At 41.9% G+C, this 24,591-nt stretch overlaps 1 protein-coding gene across 1 annotated transcript in view; it reads right to left on the reverse strand.

Annotated features, from left to right (window-relative positions):
* The window catches only part of LOC122323871 (alpha-catulin-like), a 46,516-nt gene that overhangs the window by 8,838 nt on the left and 13,087 nt on the right, over positions 1–24,591 (reverse strand). Inside the window, 10 exon segments of the mRNA XM_043217978.1 lie at positions 137–226; positions 2,839–3,039; positions 3,623–3,793; positions 4,876–4,965; positions 7,008–7,127; positions 13,463–13,650; positions 18,540–18,785; positions 18,937–18,941; positions 19,917–20,056; positions 20,736–20,755. Coding sequence (XP_043073913.1) covers positions 137–226; positions 2,839–3,039; positions 3,623–3,793; positions 4,876–4,965; positions 7,008–7,127; positions 13,463–13,650; positions 18,540–18,785; positions 18,937–18,941; positions 19,917–20,056; positions 20,736–20,755 — 1,271 coding nt within the window.

Here is a 24,591-nt window from a genome sequence, read left to right on the forward strand (position 1 = left end):
ATGTCATGCCACTGTAAATTCAGCATAAGTGATACGGGGAACACTGGAATGGATGCTTTTGAAGATTTTGATTTTGTTTTAGATTCTTGGCTCATGGGATTCAATCCCTGTGCGTAGCTTGTCACAAGAATCTCACCTCTCGCCTGAGATCGCTGACACTCTGACAAGTCTTCAAAATAGAGAGCTCCACCTCGTCCGTGGCCTCTTTGGCTTTAAGCGATTGCTGCTGGAGGGGAAAAGAAACAGAAACAAAAAGACAAAAAGGGATTTTAACACATTGCAAACGGGATGATTTTCAACCGGTTGAATGTGCACCATCAATGCTGAAGAGCTGTCAAGCTTCAACACAAGCGTCAGTGGCCCAAGCAACCCTGAAAGATGGACTTTGTTAGACACGACAGTCTTTATCCACAGTTTTCTCTTCAGAGGACAGGCAGACAGGTGGGTGGGATTGCTTTCAGACGGGATTACGATGGGGTGTCAACACAAACACGCCACAGAAGCCGTGTGAATGTTTGAAGCCCTCTCATCTTCCGCGCTTTACTCCGAGACATCACACTGGGACTTAACCAGTCATTGCACTTCAGTGAACACATTCTCAACGTTTCTGTCACTGAAGTGGTGGACAGGTAAAGTGGGAACAAACCCAGATATTACCACGTAAAAAAACATCGCTGTCTCTAAATAAGTTTTGGCTCACGACAGCAGAGACATGTACATAGTCATAAACATTCAAGGACTCGTAGAAAGAAGAAATGCAGTGCTTGAGGGAGGAAAATTCATGCCCACGGAATGTTCACTGGCGGTCGCACTTAAAAATGTCAAGAGCCTGTTTAAAGGGACAGTTCCAACCCGAGCGGCCGGTTTTATGGAGTCCACGAGTAATGGTGCACAGGTTCTTTCATTTGGATTAAGTCATGTTACAAAGGTGCAGGGTTGATGCATTGAGTGCTCTTCACGATGAACAAATCACTACATTTGAAGTCTGGATTTACCTGAAAATGAACAAGTCAGCGTTCTACATGCAGACATGTATACTTCACTTTGTGTTCTGTATTTATTACTTTTTGGAGAACAGGAATTATGATCAAAATGTCTATCATTTTGAAATTTCCAGCCTAAGCTATCATTTTGTTAACCCTTTTCGGATAAATCCTTCCCTAACAGCACGTAATACAAAACAAATTGTCACTTTAGATGCTGGTGTCTTCCTGTCTAAGTGGGCGATTCTTAGGCAGAATCAGAAGCAACGAGGACCACACATCTGGCGTCTGGCTTCATGAGACTGGGAAAACTGGCATAAAAGTTTAATTGGAGGCAGGCATTACGTCCTCAAAAACTAGATAAATTTATAGTAATACAACAAATAAGTATAAAGAAATCTGGGACCTAGCAGTCTGTACTGCCTGTCTAAGAGAATTTTTCATAAAGAAAAACTCTACAACAGTGACACAAGAAGATAAAGATTGTCATTTTCCTTCAGAAATTGCTAAATGTAATCACACACTACTGTTAAAAAGCTTGGGGTCAGCAATTTCTATAATTTGACCAGTTAAGGCATTTATAGAAGACTTCAATTTCTTTTCAAATAAATGCTGTTCTATTCTATAGCTTTTCAAAGGTCTTTCAGATACATTTTAACCAATACATTTCCATGACCTTTTAGCGATTACTGAGATTTGAAAAAATCCTTATTCAACTCAAAATGTGGTTGGAAATCAGACTTTTTTACTAGATACCTAAGTACAGATTCCTACAAAATAGATCAGAGAATAACTAGCAAACCTTACATTGATAGAAATTCCTTGACTTTAAACATTTATTTATATCAGTAACATTTCTAGGTGAGGAAAATAATAATTTTACATTTCTTAGTATTCAGGTTTTTCATGATTGTAGGAACACTGTATTCTGTACATTTTAGGCTACTACTCATATTCACTGTGTTCTTCTGAGGTCACAGTACTAGTAATGCAGAGGTCAGAGTTTTGATTCCCAGCAAACACATTTAAAGAACCGGAAGTAACATCGGACAAATGCGTAAGAATAAAAAAGTATATATATACAGTGTGTATATATATATATATATATATATATATATATATATATATATATATATATATATATATATATATATAAATAAAATGCAGTGACTCAGTCTTTTTCCTTGAAAATGTTTTCAAGCCATTCAGTGTTCAGCAATGAATACCATGTCAGTTTATATCAACCTTCAAATTAATGCTGCTATTAAACCATTAAAGAGCGCATACATTTTTAAAAAAATCTTTTTCCCGTTTCTTTCTTTTCATCCCTTTATGGTTTAAAGACATAAGAAAGTTTAGAGTCAACTCTACCTATGTATAGTCCTTATAACACAGTATAACACGCGGAACAAATCACAAGTATCACTAAAGTTTGTCTGAAAAGTATGCTGCTGCACAATAAAAGAAATCATGGCAAAAAAAAATCACAGCAAATGAATAGCTTATTCAAGAAACCAAAGGCAGGAAGCAGGAAAGAATAAACGCCTATAGATCTGAACTGTAAGGCTTATTTTTCCCAATGTATGAGGCACAGCGAGGGTGTGAGGTTCATGGGCAGTTGCTCCACCGGAGGAGAAACATGCAGAACATCCTTCACACACTGCACAACAAAGACGTGAAGGACAGATATACAAGCCAAGTGAAACATTTGTGTGAAGATAGGAATAAGAGAGCAAAATCAATGCCATACAGCTACACTGGGAAGGAGTTTGGATTTTTTCATCAAGTGAGACTCAAATCATAAGGTGAAAGATGGGTCGGTGCGGTCCCTAATTTGTGCATGTGTCCCTCTTACCGCGTGTCTCCATGTGCTGATGAGCTGTTTGGTCTCCTGACGTGTGATCTGGCAGAGCTGTATGATTGTCTCTCTCTGCTCATGGCTGGTGTAGGCAGAGTCTGTAAAGTCTTCGGTTTTCTCCACCAGAGCTTCCAGCTGAGCCGCCACAGCCTCACAGGACACACAGTACAGAGAGTCTCTCAGACCCTCCACTTTAACCTGAAACACATACATCTGGTGAAAAACTGATTCATCGTGTACAATTTACTGGCCAATATCTGCATTTTTATATAATACTGGACATTTATTTGTTTTTCAACTCATCCACGGGGTGTGTAATCCCAGTAGCACCAAAAATGATTTTTATTCAGAAGTTAATGGTTTTTAAGAGAATTATCTCATGCTTACCAATGCTGCATTTATTTGATCAAATATACAGTAATACTCTCAAGTAGTATTACTATCTGAAGTAACTGTTTTTGTGTTTATCAATGTTGAAAACAGCTTTGCCTGATTAAAATTTTTGTAAAACCTGTAAAACATTTTTTTACGATTCTTTGTGAAGATAAAGTTAAAAAGAATAGAATTTATTTAAAATTGAAATGCATTTACTCTTACAATTAATCAAATCGATATGCCTGTGCTGAACAAGTATCAATTTCATTTTTTTTTTTTTTTTACAAAAATGATCCCAAACCTTTGAACGGTAACATATTTTTGACTGGTTGACAGTTTTTTGTTTTTAAAGAGACACTTTATCCATTGATAGATCCATCTAAGAGCCCTTGGCCTACACCTGCACCTTAAAGTCTCTAATCCCAGCGTAGATGCTGACAGGAAGTGCTTTGGTCTCCCCACCGCTCCTTGTGTCAGTCACAATCTCAATGACTTGCTCCAGGGCCAGACGCATACGCTGGAAGACTGCTTCTTTGTTGATCCGTGCCGACTCACAGTCTGGATGTCTCAGACAAGTCTGAGAGGCAAAGAGGAACAAAAATTATCTTCAAAATGCAGAGGAACAACAAAAGTGTGGCTGCAAAGTTTGACATGTAAATACATTATTACATTTTTTAATAAAGAAAGGAAAACACAGAGGAATGTACAAGCTCAATTATGGAAATAACCCTTATGAAAGGGTGTCATTGATGGCATCAGATGGTGATATCATATAGTACTTTAATATTCATTACACAACCATGGTGTTTTGTGAATACTTTAAAGAAGACGATACTCCAAGGCATGTGTAACAGTACATATCTACAATCTATGATATTACTGTAGTAAAAACAAGGGCAGTTGTGCTGCTTAATACATTTTCAGACAACTGATACTTGTTTCAAAACTCTTTTATTTTTCATTGGTTTGTAACAGTCATTTGACAGCACTATAATGTTACAAAATGTTTCTGTCTAATGAAAATAATCACGATTGATCACGTCCAAAATAAAAGTTTTTGTTTACATGATAAGTGTGTGCTTACTGTGTATATTTATTATGTTTACATAAATACACACAGCATATCAATATTCATGTTTGAAAATGAACATATTTAATATATAAATGACAATTTTTCCCTAAATATATACACATGTATTTGTGTGTATTTATATATAAACACAATAAATATACACAGTACACACACACACACACAAATTATGTAAACAAAAACTTATTTTGGATGTGATTAATCAGGATTAATCGTTTAACAGCCCTATAACATTACAAATGTCAATAAAATATTTATTTCTTAAAATCTATTTATTTCACTCAAACTTCTGAAGAGTAGTTAACTAAGATAGATGTCAGAGTATGTCAGATGAATAGATAATAGTAATATTAGTATAGTAATATAATACTAATATTACTATATTGTAATAGTAATATTCAGAATATGATTTGCTCATTTGTTTAACTTCTTCCTGAATCTTGAACTGAAACTTTTTGACACCTCGTTTCATGCATGACCACATTCACACTCATGTTTTTACACACAAACAAACACACCGATATTAACATGTTTTAGACAGCAGATGGTACTCTCTTCCACAATCCTACCTTGGAGGCTGTGAGGAGCATCATGGTGCATTTCTCCAGCACAGCACGTGCGGCGGCCATCCGAGCTCTTTTCTTTTCATCCTTCAGATCCTGACGAAAACAAGAATCCAGAAGACAAATATGAGAAAGCATGCAATGCCTCGAGTGCTTTCAAGTGTTCAGAAATCTCGGCTTAGGTTTACCCTCATAATTCGCTTGCAACAGACAAAGGAGGAATTACACTTTTATCAATTTAGTTCAGTTAAGATTTATGAAACCCATTTGACTGAACCATGATAAAACTAACGTTTCGAACAAATCAAGTGCACTTGACTAGAATCTTAACCATCTGACGCAGGCTGTCAGGAGATCTACAGAACTGAATTCATTCAGTGTTCATTTTTCAAGGTCTTGCTTAGAATGAAGGGTAAATTTGGTCCTTGGTAGAGATAGCACTGACATAATGCCTTCCACCGACACTGAGCGAGCTGGAATATAACTCAATAGAGCTGCGTTCACTCGACGCGCCGTGAGGCATTAGGGATTTGTGACTGACAGACTGTGTGTGCGCATGACTGAGAATGAGAGGAACCTGATCTCTCTCACCCAGGCTGGGAGCCATGGCTCACAAAAGGAGAAGTGATTATCTGTTATTATGTTCTTCTGAATAAAACTGAAAAGATGGAGGCTGCAGATTGGCAGGAAAGCTCTGCAGAGATAGGAACGTGATGTGTTTGTGAAACATTATCAAACACATACAGAAGCTTCCTGTTTGAAATGAGACAGCCTTTCCTATCGGTTCTCCGTGTCATTCATATTCATATTACTACTTTGCTAATCACGATGGGACTCCGGAGGAGGAGATCCGGCCATGCACCGCAAGAAAAATCAGTTGAAACCAGTTTCTGATGGTTTAATACGGTTTCATGCGGTGATCGAGCAGTTGTGAAAGCCGATATTGAGCCACGACGAGAGCTAGTGTTAGCACACTTTGAGACACCAATGTAAATTATAGATCTATATAAATCTATATAGAGTAATACCACGCAAGAACCTTCCAAAATCGGGATAACCTTGACTTCCTAAAACATAGTAAAACTACAGTACACTAGTATAGTGTCATATGACTACAATACATTGTTTCCAAAATAAAATTAGATTTTATATTTATATTGTTCAATTATTTTTGTAACTAATATTTATATTTGTCAGAATAAAGTATACTATTTACTAAAATATTATCTGTAAAATATTAGTTGTATTAAATTAACTGTATCTCCTTTTACAAGATGTAAAGAGTATTGTGACATAAATCTGAAGATAAAATTTTAAATTCAATTAAAATGTATAGTATACAAACGTAAACTACATTACCTTGAAGAAGAAGTTTTAAACACTCACTTTTTCTATTAAAAAAAAAAAAATTGTATTTGATTTTACTTGTTTTTATTACTTTGAATATATGGTTGTCCATACACTCACATTAAAATGTAGCAATAATATATATATGTTTTTGACCATGGGTGCAAATATTCAGCAGAACCGTTAGCAGCCCCAACCGGAACCCAGTTTAATATCTCTTGCTCTATAAAAACATCAGCATCAGCTTTTGACAAACCCCATATCTAAATCTCCCCCTAGCAGCAAAACCAGCTTGACCATATGAAGGTATGACGACAGAGCATTGATAATGAAAAACTAAATCCAGCATTCATTTATAAACAGTACAATTCCCTGCTCTTGCGCATGTTTTTGCATTGTAAACACATGCTGATTTGAGTCTTAAAATTGTGAATTCCTATTAAAAAACACCACTAGTGTTTGACTTTATCCATCTGCTCTGCACTGCGGTCGAGTGTATCTCACCCAAAAGGTTTTTATCAGTGGGGTTTGAGAGCTGCTGATTGAAACTGCAGTGTGCAGCGCAGTTCAGTTCTTATAACTAAAATCCCTCGATTATCTTCCCCTTCTGCCCTCATCCGATGTATAAATCTACACAGGCTGTACACATCTGCCATAGGAGGTGTCCTTATCAGTGTTTGATTATCTGTAAAGTGAAGTAAAGGATGGAGGGTGAGCAGGGGGATGTGTGTGTGTGTGTGTGTGTGTGTGTGTGTGTGTGTGAGAGAGAGAGAGAGAGAGAGGTCACTTACATTCTGTCTGTCTCCTGTGAGATGGGCAAACTCTACCATCTCGTTCCCAAATTGGCTGAAGATTTGGACAAATTCCTGAAAAGTGCTGACTCTCTCCAGCTGCTCCAGGGTAACCAGCACCTGCACATACATAAAACCCACGTCTTTCTCAGCTACAGCCCTGAGAAAAAAAAATGCACTTCGTAAAGGTTGCTTTCATAATGAGTTTTATTTAGAAATGAGCTTTATCTCGCATGTCTGTCCTAAGAAATAAAAATAGACTCAACTGAGACAACCGCTGATATACAGTAAGAGCATGGAGGCACTGTGGAAAATCTGAGCATAGGGTGTGATATACACACACATACATACATACTGTGGCGAGGCAGAGGAAGCACAAGAGAAACAGGTGCAGTGAAACCCCGGAGGGTGTATTTATTAGATAATACACAGAAGGTGCGCGGTGAGTTCGAGGCGTGCGGGAATGCAGCGGTGCGTCCGGGGAAGTGTAGCGGTGAGTCCGGTGAGTGCAGCGGAGCGTTGTCTTCAGTGCTTTCCAGTGCTCGGAGTGGTGAGGAGTCCACGGTGAGGCAATGGGAATTAGCTCAGGTAGGCTCGTCACGGTGAGGCTTCTGGGAGATAAAGAGAAAGACAACAAGTTAGTGTGCAACCCGAGTCTCGTGGCTCACTGAAGCCGTCGCCTGGCCGGGCTTATCTGGCCGCGGCTGATGAGCTCCAGGTGTGGCGAATCCTTCGTTGAGTGGCTGGTGAAGGTGTTCCTGGTTTGTTCCCAGGGCAACGCTGATCCGTCCTCGGGACGCTCGTCACACTCCCCCCCCCAAGCGCTGTCCTGGTCCTGGTGGATAAAGCAGAACGTAGTAACGGGGAAATTTGGGGTGGGTGGGGAGTGACCCCTGACAGACCTGCAAAAGCCGACCACATCCGTGATAGGCCGTCGGCGTTGGCGTTGGCTGTCCCAGCTGGTGTTGCACGTCAAAGTGGAAGTCCTGGAGCGCGAGGAACCAGCGGGTCACCCTGGCGTTCGTGTCCTTAGCCCTGGCCATCCACTGTAGGGGTGCGTGGTCGGTAAGTAGGGTGAACCGCCGGCCCAGGAGGTAGTACCGCAGTTCCAGGACTGCCCACTTGACGGCTAGGGCCTCCTTCTCTACCGCGGCGTAGTTCTTCTCGGCGGGGTCAGCTTCCTACTGATATATAGGACCGGATGCTCCTCACCCTCCTGGATCTGGGACAGTACGGCTCCCAGACCCACATCAGAAGCATCCGTCTGTAGCAGGAAGGGGCAGCCGAAGTCCGGGGCTCTCAGGACAGGGTCCGAGGTGAGTGCGGCCTTAATCCTCCGGAACGCCTCCTCTGCGTCAGGGTTCCACAGAACCCGTTCAGGCTGCCCCTTCCTGGTCAGGTCTGTCAGAGGGGCGGCTATGGAGGAGAAGTCGGGGATGAAACAACGGTAATACCCTGCCAACCCCAAGAAGGCGCGTACCTGGGTTTTGTTGGTGGGCCTCGGGGTCTCCTGGACCGCGGCGATTTTGCTCTCCTGTGGCCGGATCAGTCCTCTCCCAACTCGGTAACCCAGGTACTTCGCTCAAGAGCGCCAGGTGACATTTCTTGGGGTTGGCGGTGAGTCCAGCCCGTCGAAGATCATGAAGCACCCTCCGCAGGCGCCCAGATGGTCCTCCCAGGTCTCCGAGTGGATCACAAGGTCGTCAAGATAGGCTGCGGCGTACTGTTGGTGGGGTCGTAGTAAGACGTCCATTAGTCGCTGGAAGGTGGCTGGTGCCCGTGTAGACCGAAGGAAGGGACCGGTATTGCCAGTGGCCGCCGGGGTGGAGAAAGCCGTTTTGGCTTGGCTTCCTCTGACAGCGGGACCTGCCAGTATCCTTTGGTGAGATCGAGGTGGAGATATGCCGGCCCTTCCAAGACGTTCCAGCAGTTCGTCTACACGGGCATGGGATATCCGTCAAACTCGGAGACCTGGTTGAGTCGCGGTAGTCATTGCAGAAGCGGAGGGTGCCGTCAGGTTTTGGGACCAGGGCGATGGGGCTGGACCACGGGCTCGTCGATGGTTCAATCACCCCCAACTTCAGCATCTGATTTACCTCCTCCTCAATAGCTCGCCGACGAGCCTCAGGGATCCGGTAGGGCCGCTGCCGGACGATGACGCCGGGAGGGGTCCGGATCTCGTGCTGGAGGAGGTTAGTCTGCCCGGGCGTGGACGAGAACACATCCGAGAACTGACCGACCAGATGTTGGAGTTCCGTCTTCTGTGCGGGAGCGAGCAGGGCATTGGTGTCGACGACCGGGCCCTCCTGAACGGTGAGTGCGGATAGGTGTTCCCTAGTCCCCACCCACTTCTTCAACAAGTTAATGTGGTATATTTGTTCGCACGTCGACGGTCTGGTTGGCGGACTCGGTAGGTAACCGGGCCGATCTTTTCCAGGGCGGTATATGGCCCTGCCAGGTGGCCAGGAATTTGCATGCATTGGTGGGGACCAGTACCATGACCGATCGCCGACCTGGAATTCCGGGGTTGTGCAGGGCGGTTATAGTGCCGTTGTTGTTGCTGCTGGGCCTGCGTCATGTGCTCCGCGCACGAGGGCATCACCCGTTCAATCCGGTCCCGCATGGCTTGAACATGTTCCACGACCGACCTCTGGGCATCCGGCTGCTGCTGCTGCTCCCAGGCCTCTTTGCCACGTCCAGCAGGCCTCGCGGCTGTCGACCGAACAGCAACTCGAATGGGGTAAAGCCGGTGGAGGCCTGGGGCACCTCACGCGCCCGAAGAGGGCGTAGGGGAGCATCTGGTCCCAGTCGCGTTTGTCCTCGGAGACAACCCTTCTCAACATTTGCTTCAGTGTCTGGTTGAACCGCTCCACAAGTCCGTCCGTCTGGGGTGGTACACTGAGTGCGCAGCTGCTGGATCCGTAGCAACCGGCAGAGGTCGGCCATCACCCGGGACATGAACGGGTGCCTTGGTCGGTCAGTATCTCCCGGGTATCCCCACTCTGGTGGACAGGGTGAAGAGCTCCTGGGCGTCGCCTTGGCGGTGGCTTTGCGGAGTGGGATGGCTTCGGGTACTGGGTGGCGTAGTCCACGATCACCAGGATGTGTTCGTGGCGCGGGCAGACCTCGGCAGCGGGCCCACCAGATCCATCCCGGCGCGCTCGAAGGGCACCTCGATTATGGGCAGCGGGATAAGTGGACTAGGGGAGGTGGCCGGGCGAGGTCTTCTGGCACTCTGGGCAGGCCTGGCAGAAAAGTTTCACGTCTCCGTCGAGCCCGGCCAGTGGAAGCGGTCCCGGATCCTCTTGATAGTGTTGGCGGCCCGAGGTGTCCGGCCAGCGGGTGGGCGTGGGCGAGCTCCAAATGGTGTCCACTTTCCTCGGGGCACCACCAGGAGCGTTTCTCCTCCCCCTCCGCCGGGCGACACAATAGAGCAGGCCGTTCTCCACACAATAAAGTGGGAAGAGGATGATGGGGCCGGGCCGCGTCTCCTCTCCATCCATGAAATGTACCTGGTTCCAGCAATTCTTGAGGCGGTCATCCTCCCGCTGAGCCCGGCCGAACGAGGCCCCCTCCGACTACCTGTTGGAACACATCAAAGAAAACATTAGTTGTAGGAGGAGGGGACTCACCATCTCTTCCGCTGTCCGATGCTGGGAGAGAGCGGCAGGGGCGGCGGTTTCTCTCCCTTCTCGCCTCTTCCGGCGAGGGTTTCGAGGGCTGACAGGCTGTGTCGCGGTGTGTAGCGCCTCCTCGAAGCCCGGCCAGTCCGCCCAAGGATGATTGGTACCGGCAGATCCCGTCACGAGACCCACCTCCAGGGGCCAGCTTCCTCCGGCCGTCGTCACGGTGATGAGGCGGTGGAAACTTTCCTGGTGTCCCGTGGGCGCAGGTCAGTGGCAGCTGTTTCCGTGGTTCCATGCGCGGGGTAGGAGGCGGGACTGAACCAGGCTAATGGTACTGCCAGAAGTCAAGGAGGCGCTGAACTTCTGTCCATTCAGGCCGATGGGGATTTTCGGTGCGGCGTGGGAAGCTCCCGGTGGAGGCTGCAGCCTGCCAGCCACGCTCTAGGGGGGTTTGAGGCCTCTTCGGTTGGCATTGGCTCATCTCTCGCGGTCGGGACCGCCGCCTCTCCATCGGTCGCGGGTGCCCTCCGGCGCGCGTCGTCGCCTGGGACACCCTCCGGGAAAAGATGGCGCCCGCTCCCGGCCTCGACGCTGGGCGGCTTCCGCCAGCTCGACCGCCTCCACCAACTCCGCAGCGTTCTTGGGGTTTCTCATACCGACCGCCTGGCGATAATTTCGGGGAAGAGCCCGCAGGAGCCGGTCTATCACCACTCTTTCCACAATGATGGCGGGGGTTGGTGTCCCGTCCAGGAGCCAGTGTTGCGCCAGCCGAGTAAGTTCGGCGGCCTGGGTCCTTGCCGGCTGGCGAGACTGGAAGACCCACTCTTGAAGGCTTGGGCTGCGCAGACCGGTGACAGACCGACCCTGCCCAAGATTTCCTTCTTCAGGTTATCATATCCCTTCGCCAGGTCGGCCGGCATGCTGAAGTAGGCGCGCTGGGGCTCTCCTGACAGCAGCGGGGCCAACGCGCGCGTGCCCAATCCCGCCGGTCCCATCCCTCAGTGGTTGCGACGCTCTCGAACATCTCAAGATAGATTTCGGGGTCGTCGCTGGCGGACATCTTGGGTATCAGCTGTGTGGCTTGCATCCGGGGATCAGGCACGGCGGGGCGTGGTCGAGTGGCGGCGCGGAGGGCAGCGAGCTCCTGCTCGGTCTCATTCTGGCGGGTGGCCAAATGCTCGACGATCTGTTGCTGGCGAATAGAAACCTCTGAGAGGCGTTGGAGGAACTCCTCCATCTTCGCCGGGAAGCGAGCGCTTTCCTGGGGGAAAAGCAAAGAGAGAAGTTGATGTTGTGGGGGACCTTTAATAAAGGCGGCGACAGCGTTCTTCCTTTTTCTCTTTGTTTTCTCTGTTCTCTTGCGCTTTAAAACTGCGCGCATTCTCCACCACTTGTGGCGAGGGCAGAGGAAGCACAAGAGAAACAGGTGCAGTGAAACCCCGGAGGGTGTATTTATTAGATAATACACAGAAGGTGCGCGGTGAGTTCGAGGCGTGCGGGAATGCAGCGGTGCGTCCGGGGGAAGTGTAGCGGTGAGTCCGGTGAGTGCAGCGGAGCGTTGTCTTCAGTGCTTTCCAGTGCTCGGAGGGTGGTGAGGAGTCCACGGTGAGGCAATCGGGAATTAGCTCAGGTAGGCTCTGCGTCACGGTGAGGCTTCTGGGAGATAAAGAGAAAGACAACAAGTTAGTGTGCAACCCGGAGTCTCGTGGCTCACTGAAGCCGTCGCCTGGCCGGGCTTATCTGGCCCGCGGCTGATGAGCTCCAGGTGTGGCGAATCCTTGCCGTTGAGTGGCTGGTGAAGGTGTTCCTGGTTTGTTCCCAGGGCAACGCTGATCCGTCCTCGGGGCCTTTCGTCACAATACATATATATATATATATATATATATATATATATATATATATATATATATATATATATATATATATATATATATATATATATATATATATATATATATATATATGTACATAATTATTATTATTATTATTATATTAAATGTACACACACACACATATATATACACACACATATGTATGTGTGTGCACACTAACTGTGTATATTTATATTATATAGGGATAGCTTTATTATTTATACAGATTTATTATTTATAAAGATTTTTATTAAAATTAACAAAATTATATCTGTATGTTGAAATTTTTATTAAGCATTTCAATAGCTGCAACAGTTGCATAACATAGTACTTTTAACAAGGCAACAAGACTCAAAGACTTAAACCCTTACATATTAGTAGTGGTCATCCATGCTGAGTCACACTGCAGAAACTGTGCTTAAAGAGCAAAGCGTGAGTATGTGTAGGAAAGAAAACTCTTACATGTACCAATGGGCTCAGCGGAAGAAGTCCGGGAGACACTCACATGGGAGAAAATTGATAAGGGAAGCCTCTATTTGAGGTTAGCTAGCTAGGAGTGGGCGTTATCAGGCATGGTCAGGGACAAATTCAATTGTGCTTCTCTCTAATGGAGAGCTGTTCTGCCGCCTGGCCGTCTAAACATCACTAACTGGACATGATTAGCTCCAGATCTGAGAGCACAAACAGGCGCGCGCACAGACAACCCTGCACACTTCCTCATCTCGCTGACATGGATGTTAAGACAGGCCTCTTACTTTATCCTGTGCCACGTCTCTTCAATTATCTCCAAAGCAGAAGGACTCTATATATGCGGCCACGCAGCGATAGCATCTGAGAGCAACCACTAGCCTGCGTGTTCGCCTGTGTACTCTTGTACTTGACAGGAAAAGATGAGTGCCATATTGAGTGCTTGTAAAGGCCAGCGCACAAGTACTTGGACCCGGCAGACAATACGTACTTTGTTGCGGGAGCTTATGATCTGTTTGATAACGATGCAGTCTGCGAGCACCAGGACTTTGGTAACAGAGGAGAGCAGCATGCGAGCAGCTTTCACCATGCCGGTCCTGTCACTAAACACAGTGCTGCGCCCATCGCCCTCACACTGCTCCAGACAGGACACATCCGTCAGCTGAGCTATGGCAGTGCCTGCAGAGGAAAAAACACAGCTGAATGTAAGCGCACGCGCACACATACACACACAGGTTTAGATGCAAAAACAAGATATTGTTGTTAAAGTGTTCAAGCCGCTTTAGTAACCACATAACATATTACATTCTATTCGAAAAAGTTTTTATACACACACACACTTCTTTATTGATTTATTTATATATTTTTTTATAACAACTGTTCGAATGGTAAGAATTTTGGGTAACACCTGTTAAATATTAACTATGACCCTTGCCTCAATGAATTCTTAATTTTCTGCTTATTAATAGTTAGTGCAGTATTTGTTCAGTTTAGGTATTGGGTAGGATTAGGGGTGCAGAATACGGTCATGTAATATAAGGCATTAATATGTGCTTAATTAACACTAATAAATGGCTAATATTCTAGTAATAGGCATCTAATAAGAGTAACCGTAAAAAAAAGTGTCTTAGGTAGGTATATTTGTTTTTTTTTATAAATCAAACAAATGCAAATCTAATAAATAATTTTTTTTTAGAATTTAGAATTTTAGCAGTCTTCATCGTCACAATATGCTTTATTTTCAAATCATTCTAATATGCTGATAATAACTCAATTACTACTACTATTTTGCTAAATGTTTCAGAATATATATATAATTTTTATTTATTTTTTTCTCCTCCTTTTAAATAAATAAAAAACAAATCAGTTTCTGTCAGATTTAGCCAATTTTGGTTGTTAATTCATCTCCAAAATATAGTTAGAATAGTCCAAAAAAGTATTCAGACACTTTTGGGACACTTTCACATTTTTTGAATCTCACTGAAGCACTCTATATAAATCCTCACTAGCACTGAAACCACCCTGTGAGAAACAAAACAAATACACACACATAACATGTCTTCTCCTCCTTAAAGACAACGATAAACCAGCAAGCATTCAGAAAAGTGCCACTGCTTTGAAACAAAAATATGCAATTTCGATAAGTTCATTCCTCCCCAGCGCACATTAAGACATTAAGTCACGCACCATTTGATTATTTACAAAGCATCACTCCGGGCGGTCACTTTTTAAGACATCAATAAACATCTCACTTTTCTCAGTGGGCGTCTACTAGCACACAACCCTGTCTAGACACAAATACTATATGCTGACTTATTTTTGGGCAGGGTGGCAGAACTGGCGTGTCATGTCCCAGTTGGAACGTGCTGAAAGGACGCTTGATGAGTGCACTTCCTGCCTCGTGCCTCAATAAAGCAGCGTTATTTTGAGAGACGGAAAAACTGACACATTCAAAAGTGAAAAGAGAAAGAGGCTGACAAATACAGACAGACGTTTTAGACGGAGAGTAATTTCTGAAGGAAACAGCTCTGTGCCATCTTAAATTACACATTTGTCCATCTGAAGACACCGTCCTGATTGCATCCGACAGCGTTTCTTTGTTAAATCTCAAAGAGGTTTTAACAATCAAGGTGCCTTGTGCAAAACGCTGCATTGTGGGCCAAATTACTTTGCCAGCGCACCTATCCACAGTCATTTGACTGGGCACAATGCCCGCATTTCCTGCTTTGCTGGTTTTCGTCTCTTGTTTAGCAGCGGCCATACTGAAACATTCTTGTTTCTGGAGGATTGTTTGCTGCCTCTGTGTCTTTCCTGAGCTTTGAAGCGGCGTCTTTGTAGAAGCTTATAACCGAATCCCTTGAGCGGCACCAGAGATGCGGTGCTGTCCTCAGCGGCTGGCATTTTCAGCCAACTCTTTTCAGAGAGTTTCCTGCTTTAAAGAGACAAGGCCTCAGGCGTTCGGCTTGCACAGAGAGCGAAGCATTGAGATCTCTGCTCCGATGCCCTTTAAAGACAACGTTTCAGCGTGCATCTGCTGTTTTTGAATGCACTTCATTAAAAGTACTATAGTATCGAACCATTGCTCAAAAGCAGTTGTCTATCCGTCTATATAAGGCTGAGAGGTCCCTGAGAAGCAAGACAAAGAGAAAAAAAATGCATTCTCAGCAAAACTGTATCTAGAGTTCCCAACCTTCAGGTTAAGAAAATGTTGAACTTTGTTTCAACCACACATACTTTTATATCTCAGGTATTCATTTGTATTAAAGCGAACAGGTTTTCATTTCTATTTTTAAATTAAGAGCACATTATTTTTGCTTTTGTAATGTCTTCTTTGGGTAGATTTAGTTTTACCCCTGTTTCCGGCCCAAATGTTCTTAAAATCCATCACAAAAATGCTATAATTATTTTATTAAGGGTGAAATACGCATGAAGAATTTTGATATTTATTTTGTGAGAATAAATTAGCAATTTTACACAAATTAGTTCATGTACTAAATCGATTAATTTTGTTTAACTAATAAAATAATTTTATTGTTGCTAAGGAGACAAAATTATCAAAGCAAATGTAAATGTAATTTGGCAGATGAAAAGAATATTTTTATTGCGCTTCAGTTCTATTTTTTTCAAAATTCTAATTAAGCTGTAATTTGTCTTACAATTGTGCAAGAGAAAATGTCATTTAATTGTTTAAAATTTGAATATATAATGCTAGTTGTGATAAAACAAAGGAGTCGAACGTTTTATTCCAAAAAACATTGTTCATGACCTTCAGTTGAAAAACTGCTGGAAATTGCTAACGAACAAAGGTTTATATGTAACGATAATTAAATTTATTTGTAAAAAAAAAAACAAAAAAAAACCACACAGAGACAAAAGAGCCCACAGTTGAAGAAACAAGCACAATTAATCGTACGCAGTGCACTTTAAAACCACACAGACTTCCACTCAAAGCACATCCTCCTCCATCTTTTCTTTTGTTAATAAGATGAAATCTCTAAATCACTAAAAACTGCAGGCCACTGTGTCACATCCGCAGTTACACACAAAAACCAGGGCTTCCCTTTTCAATGAAAGCTCTCTCTCTTCTCCTTCAGACGACGTGCTCTCGCACCTCAGTTGACTAGTTTAGCTTTTCTACAAACAAAAAGATTTCACCGCTCTATAACATCTGACTTGTTCTCCTGAGACGTGTCTACATGACTTTTTCCCCACCTGCCTAACTGTGTTTTGGGCTAAACTTTTGCCCGTCACACATGGGCGGCCCGTGTAATAATCAGGAGGATTAAATGCGTGGGTGAGCGTTCAAACACTGTGGGAGTCTGATAACTAACTTGAAGCCAGTCTAATTCCGGTTGTGTTGCCCTGGGAGGTATGGGAAGGGAGGTGGGAGAGACCACCAACTATCTGTATTTATAGATACAGAACAGAGCTCCTATTATTTCAGACCGGAGGGACAAATGTAAACCATAACACACTTCGAGTGTTTGAGAGAGTTGCATTTGATTGACAGAGCACTTGTTTTGCTGCTAAAATACAAAATTATGCAAAAGATTATTTAGACTCTAAGCTAGATTGAAAGCGTACTGATTTCTGATTTCACATACAAAAGCATTTATTTCAAAGAAATGTATTGAAATAAATAAAATTTTTAGATCTGACAATTAAGACAACTCTACACAATGAAAAATGTTTGAAAAAACACTTTCAAACTGTTTTAAAGTACATTTTGAAATAGAAAGACTGACATTATAAATAGTCCTATTGCAACAACATTTTTTTAACAGTGCATTAAATAGCAGCGTACTAGCGTATTAAATAAGTTAATACAGAAATAAGTAATTCTCGGAATCATTTACTTTTTATAGAAAGCCTCACAGATGTCAACTCATATCAAATGTATTTATTTCATAACCGCAGCTGCTTGCTTTTGTAAACCTCTTTAAACCATCAGAACAGATCAAATCTCTTTGTGCGCGTGTTGGTTATTCTAAGAGCAAGCACAGCAACACTTCATCACAAATGAGAGATATGGGAACGCGCATTTGTGGGGGTTTTTAGGCAAACTCTTCAGAGACAGATGGGACATCGAGAGTTTAATAGAGAAACTGCAGCACTCCCTCTTTCACAAACCCCAACAGATTCAGGCATCGTGCAAAAAATAAATCTGCATCTCAAAACAGCTGCATCCATACAGTGTGAATGTGAAAACCCCATTTTAATCTAATTATAGGCTTTAAATATATTAAACTGCGCATATTGATTTAAACTATTTATATTAATTTCAGCTTATGATAAGACTTGACAAACTAACTTTTTGTGACATTTGGCGGTTGATTTTCAGTTGCAAAAGTTTGTTTTTATATGAAACAAAAAATTTGGTTGATGGTTTAAATTTGCTCACAGGCGTCTTTCATGCCATTTTGAGGATTTTACATTTATTATACACTACTGTACAAAAGTCTGAGGTCAGTAATTACATTGATCAAAAGTGTCAGTAAAGACAATTACAATGTTACAAAAGATTTACTTTCAAATAATCCACAAAATATTTTAAAAAGGCAAATGTTTTTATTTCTGAAGGACCATGTGACATTGAATATTTAAGAATTGATGCTGAAAATTGTAAATACTTTTGAACAGTAGTGTATATAAATGCCTATATATAATATAGCCAGTATTTCAGTGATTGATTTTTAATATTATCTAATGTTTCTTAAAGTACCTCATATATGTTGTATGTATTTTCTTTATAATTTACTGTTATAAAGAAATAATAAAAGTATCATTAATACATTTACAACAATTACATGTCTCTGAATTTCATTCCATGTTTTTTATACTTTCTTAAATCCAACTTGAATGCTATTTCTGCATGCTACGTCAATTAAACTAAACTTGAAAGGAATTTTAAATCCATTTTGCATGGTATACAACCCTGACGGGCAGTTCTGAGCTTGTTGACAAGTTTAACCCAGCTGTCCATTTCGTGTTCCTCGTTGCCTGGTAACTCGATCCATTAAAACTGTTTGTGTGTCATGGCTCTTTCAGTTAAGTAGTGTCAGACTAACCTGCTCTCCGGGCCTCAAAGCAAGCCAGTCCCATCTCGTCCTTCAAGTCTTCATTCTCTGCTGCAATGGCTTCACCCACCGCCACGAAGCGGCCAACTGCAACACTGACCGCCTGCCCCACTCTCTGGATGGCCCGTAAGGTCTTCTCCGTCTTCTTGAGCTTGTCTTTGTGATTGATCAGTGTGGTAATCTGGAAGGAGACAAACAAAGCAATGTTTAGCAAAATAACGTTTAAAATATGGCATACTTCACATAAAAGAAAATAAGAAGTTAGTGCATAGTTTTCTGTTTTAACATCTAGTTTATTCCTGTGATGGCAAAGCTGTATTTTCAGTGGAAATTACTCCATCTTGACCCATCTAACGTGTTGACCCCAAACTTTTAAATGGTAGCGTACAATGCCTGTACAACGGAGAAAGAAGAGGATAACAAAAGTACAATAATGAAGGCAAGTATCCTCTTCATCAACATATGTTTAACGTCACTCGCTCTCACGCTTTCAGATACAATCTCAACTACGGTCTTGTGTGTCAGGATTGACTTCATCAATCATTTACTCCTAGCCCTTTACAATTTCCGCTCTCAAGAGCTGATATCCCTCACCTCCTGCTGATGTGCAATGGCAGGTGGCCTGCTAAAGGAAACGTTTAATTGGAGTACAACTGCAGGGAGCATGGACAACACAAGTGCCTGGGAATAATACACTAAAACAGGCCGCATGGAGCAAACAGGAGCCTACGTGTGCTACTGAAAACCAGTCAATAACAACACGACAAGTGAAAAAACCCTCACTGATAAAAATACTTTTAGAAGTAGCATGCAAATAATGCCCTTGCTAATATTGCGAATTTTAGCTTAGAATTGTGCATAATCAGTGACAGGTTTCCCCAGCTCAGCAGCGTGCATTTCAACACGGATAGTGAATGATGAATGAATCTCGTGACGCTTCATATTTACATTCCTCTTGAGCGAGTCATATGGGGTTTGACGTTTGGCATCATCCATCTATCTTTTCTGAATTCGCTTAAAGGGGCTAAAGGAAACTTTCTCAGAACTTTGGAAGGTTCTTTCAAAACACATTTCAATCTTAAAGGTCCAGTCGCAAAAACAGCCTGTTTTATTATCATCGACAAAGATGTAGATGAAGTAACTCAGTAACGAACTTGCGACAAGAAATACTGACCACATACGGGCGTCAGGAAAGCTATAAAATGGTACACATGTAAAACTGTGGCGACTTCACACTCCGTTCATTTTGCTTTGTGCTGCTATAATTTGTCATTCTGAGGGAGTTCTTTGAATCATTCCCATGCAGTCTTATGTTGACACCCACATACAGAAGGAGAGAGTGATAAATCGAGGGGGAGGTGTTTCTACGTCATCATGTGGTCCAGCACTCGGTCTGTGTCTGACACCTCTCCCTGAAGATGGCTGTAATCAGACGCTAAGGTGAGAGATAACTGGTCCCGTCCTGCCTCACCGCTCCTCCGGCCGATATTAGACAGCCACGAGCCATCCTGCCAACAAAACGAGGGCCATCCATGAGTCATAGATGGAGAAAAATGAAACATTCCCTGAGGAGAGTAAAAAAATCCAGTTGGAGGATAAGGGTGTGAGGGCTGCGAACAATGGAGGGTTGAATGGTTCAATGTTGACATTACGTCAACAGTTCTGGAAAAGCACCACGTATAATGTTTATTCAGAGTTCAAGATGCTTATCTCACAATCTTCAGCTACGGAAGTATGATGGTACATGTTGTGCTATGGAAAGAAAATGAAAGAATGGGAGAAAAGGGTCCTCATCCTACTCTACTGTTTATTGTTTATTGCACAGTATATTGTTGTGTGAAAACTAAAAATAAATAAAAGCATGTTTAAAATTTTATGCAGCATTTATTTGACAGAAAAATAGCAGTAACATCTGTAATGTTAAATAAAATTGTGATTTTTTTATTATAGTTTAAAATGTATTTTACTCATGGGATGGCAAAGCCAAAACATTACTGCAATCCTTCAGAATTCACTCTAATATGGTGCTCAATAAAAAAAATTTCATCATCATCCAAATGTCAAAAAAAACAAGATTCTTTGATGAAAAAAAAGTACAAAGAACAACATTTGGTCACTTTTGATCAATCTAATGCATCCTTGCTTAATAAAAAAATATTACATTTCATTTAGAAAATTCTTACTTACCCAAAACTTTTGAACTACGCCTATAGCACATATATCACAATATAAAATCACTCACACCGCCTACATATTTGGTCATACCCTTAATTCTGCTGATGGAATTGCTGGCAGGCGACTGTAGTGCGCAGTAAATGAGCGAGGAGTGTTTGACTGTGTGAATCCAGCATGGCCTCAGTAAAGGTAATGTTTTGGTGACACTCACATGTCCTTCAGCAGTGGCAATGCTCCAGAGAGACACTGACCCAAGACCGACTCGGTCTTGCTCACTAAAATCGGACCATAAAAAACAGATCCATGCACACAAACTGTTTAAAGCATTGGCACACGTGTCTCTGAGTGAGAAGCACCGGCTGAGTGGAAGTGAGAAAGCACTGTGTGTATTTTTATGTGTCAGAGGAGAGGGTGGCGGCACTCATAACTTCCTGTTGCTGGATTAGCACATGGCCTACTCTGGCTATGTCAACAAAAAAAGAGGCTGCATAAAAACGCATTGATTCAACGTCGCAATCGCTTCTGTCTAAACGCTGCTGGCAGTGCCAAAGCCCAGAGAGCTATTTTTATCTTGTGCAAAGATAAAGCTCAAAACTCGCTTGTTCAAATTCTTTTCCAAACTTGAACAAGTTTGCTGAACAAACACCGTATGACTTTTGGTTTGTTCAAATAAAGCAAGCAACTTCGGTGAGCTGCCTATAAAAGCGTGCTTATAAATTACACAATCGCTAAACAAACCCGAAACAGGAAGCTGTGAATCAATTCGGTGTGATTTTTACCTGACAACAATGTCAAGCCAGCGAAACGATGCTAGACTAATGCATTTTTATCATTATGTGCACAGTGTGGTCCGTTTCAGCACTAAATCGTCCCCAAAAAGGCCTGTCTCTCGATTGCTCCAACAAAGAAATATATTTCTCTAAGGGCCAGTATTTGACTACAGATCAAGCTATTGAACAAAAGCTGGAAATGCCTGAATGAACCTCCCATGGTTCCTGTTAGATTGAGGTTTAGAAGAGATGGAAAAGTAAAGAGATGTCTCAAAAATTAGGTTTTATATTGATTTGTAAGAGTGAGTGCTCACAAAAATATGAGCATAAATCTTCTTTACGTCTGGACTGAAAAGAAAATATATATGCCAGGGTAACTATGCAGTTGATATTATCTGCACTAGCTACTAAACCATTAATACATAGTCAATTGCAGGAATAATTCATCCAGAAATTTCAATTGCTCCATATTTTACTCACGCCCAAGCATTCCTAGGTGTATATGACATTCTTTTTTTCAAGCATTCTTCTGGGGGTTGTAACAAAGAAATATTTTTGTTACAACCCCCAGAAGAATGCTTGAAAAATGCTTGAGTTTTGGGGTTTTTATTGTTTTTTATTAGTTTTTTTCATGGGAGCACCAAGTTCCAGCTTCTTGGCTGATGTATGACACGACTTACATCACACGTCGCACTTAGTGTCAGACGTCAGCAAGAAGCCAGAACTCGGCGCTTAGTCAGTTATTTATGTTAGAATGCTAAAACTAGAAATAAATTTGTTATTAAAACCCATTGATCTGCTTGTGATAGGTTAGTTTTATGTCACAGTACTTGTGGGTATATACAATATAGCTTCAAAATGATGGTCACTATCCATTTTTATCACTATGCTTGGAAGAGCCAGGGTAAATGTTTTAAAAACTCTGTGTTCATCTGAAAGAAGAAATTCATATACACCTAGGCTTCAGGATATGTAAAATATAGGGCCATTTTCTTTTCTTTTCTTTTTTTTTTTATCTTTAAACATAAACTACTGGGCCTAGACTTTTGAGACTATTTGTGAAAATGCTTTTGCATTATTATAATTTATTACCATTTTTTCCCTTTTTTTTTTTAACAAATCATATTATCATATCATATATATAATTTTAATTACCTGTTTTGTTTTTGTTTTACATTCACAGACTTTAATTTTGTTCTCATGCACAAAATGCACTTATTTGACTTGAACCTAGAAATAGTCCAGAAACTTGCATTTTGCATATTCATTTTATATCATAATGTTTTATTAATTTTAATGACATGTCACATGAAATGTTGGGTCACCTCAGTTCGTGAACCTGGTCCCCTTCTCCATTCGCTCCCTCTCTCTACTCAACTACCCGTCCAACACAGGCTTAAAATTCAAAATAAAATATTTTTTAGGCTGTTACAATGTACAGCCATCATCCACATCGCTTTAGATATTGCCATTGCGAAGCCCATTTCCATAAACTATTACTGAGAAGACAAAAAAGTGGCCCCGTTATGAAAGGAGACATGAAGGACAATCGGAATGTATTTGTACTGACATCAGATCCATATGACAGCTGTTCTCAAGCACCTATACATCTATCACATTTCTTTACAGAGACAATTACATTTTCTGTTGGATGCTCGCTCGCTAATGTTCCATATGCATCTTATCACCCTCATGAAATAAATCACTCTGGAAAGACATCTTGAGCAAAACAAGATTCAGTTACTATCAAAATCATTTGTGTTGATAAGGACAGCAAGATGACTAAACCCTGAAAACAGCCCTGATAATTCACTGCACAACATGAATTGTAGGTATATGCCAAACATTGGCAGATGGATTGTGGGCTCAACAGGCTTTATATTAAATTACTTTAAATAGACAACAAAACAAACGCTCAATGTTCAATAATAGTGACTTTTAATACTTTTTTTAAGTGGTTCAGTCTCGCATGCAAGTTTGTGTCTATTCTAACTGCACTAAAATATGAATGACTGCCCTTTTAAGAAGTGGAGCTCGACCTAAATTTAAAGGTGGTGGATACTGTTTGAATAAATGACTGAAATGGGATATCGCAATGGCATGACTTGACACAATGTTATTGCACTTTGACACAAATTACGCAATTCTACGGCCCAAAAAAAAGCATTTATCGGGGAAAAACGAAATGCATTGCACTTTTATCACAGTCTATCAGAGTGAAAGATGAAAAGAGATCCTTTTAATTTCAAGAGCTGTACCTGTGGAGGACTAAAGCTCCATCACACTCTTTTTCAATCTCACGCTGGGTTAAAGGACAGAAAGAAGATAAAAGATGAAAGTGGTAAAAAAAAAAAAAAAAGGATGATTTAAAAAAATTAAGAAGTGATCACGTAAGTTGGCATGATCTGAATGCTCTGAGATATTTGTACCAAAAACACTTAAACACTTTATGATATTATGACAGTTCACTCCAATCATGCCATAGGGCAAAAGTTGTTTAAACTAACAGTAATTAAACATTTGTCTGACATCATATTAGGAATTAAGTCATTATCATCCATCATCTTGATGCATCCCAAAGAGACGGTCTTCAAGTTAAAAATTCTACTGAATAATTCCTACTAATATAAGATGGTTTAAAGATGAAGTTCAATTCAAATCTACATCATTAAATCAAAAAATGTTATCATAACTCAATGTCCTTGGTCTTTTAGATACTAGTTGATGCATAGATGTGAGTTTTACACAAGGGAGTAGAAGAGGTCATGATAAAATGGGCACAAAACAGTCTGCGATGCTATTGGCCAGATGAAGGTACATTGGGTTCTCTGGTTGATAATTAAGACCAGAGAGTAAAACAGGTAACCAAGTGCCAGGTCTGAACAGGAAACTGGCACATTGGCACTTTGCTTATTGAATGTGACTGAAACAGGACTGGATGAGCTCATCTTACAGACATAAAGTGAAAAACACTTTGGGAGCATCCCCAGACTCAATACATCTGCTGAGATTTAAAAGCCAACAACAAGTGCACACTTTGCCTTCCCATTATGCCACTCTGACCTGAGATATCAGATTTAAAACAAAAAACAACAGAA

The sequence above is a fragment of the Puntigrus tetrazona genome, chromosome 19 (genome assembly GCF_018831695.1).
Source record: "Puntigrus tetrazona isolate hp1 chromosome 19, ASM1883169v1, whole genome shotgun sequence".
In the NCBI taxonomy this organism is placed as follows: Eukaryota; Metazoa; Chordata; class Actinopteri; order Cypriniformes; family Cyprinidae; genus Puntigrus; species Puntigrus tetrazona.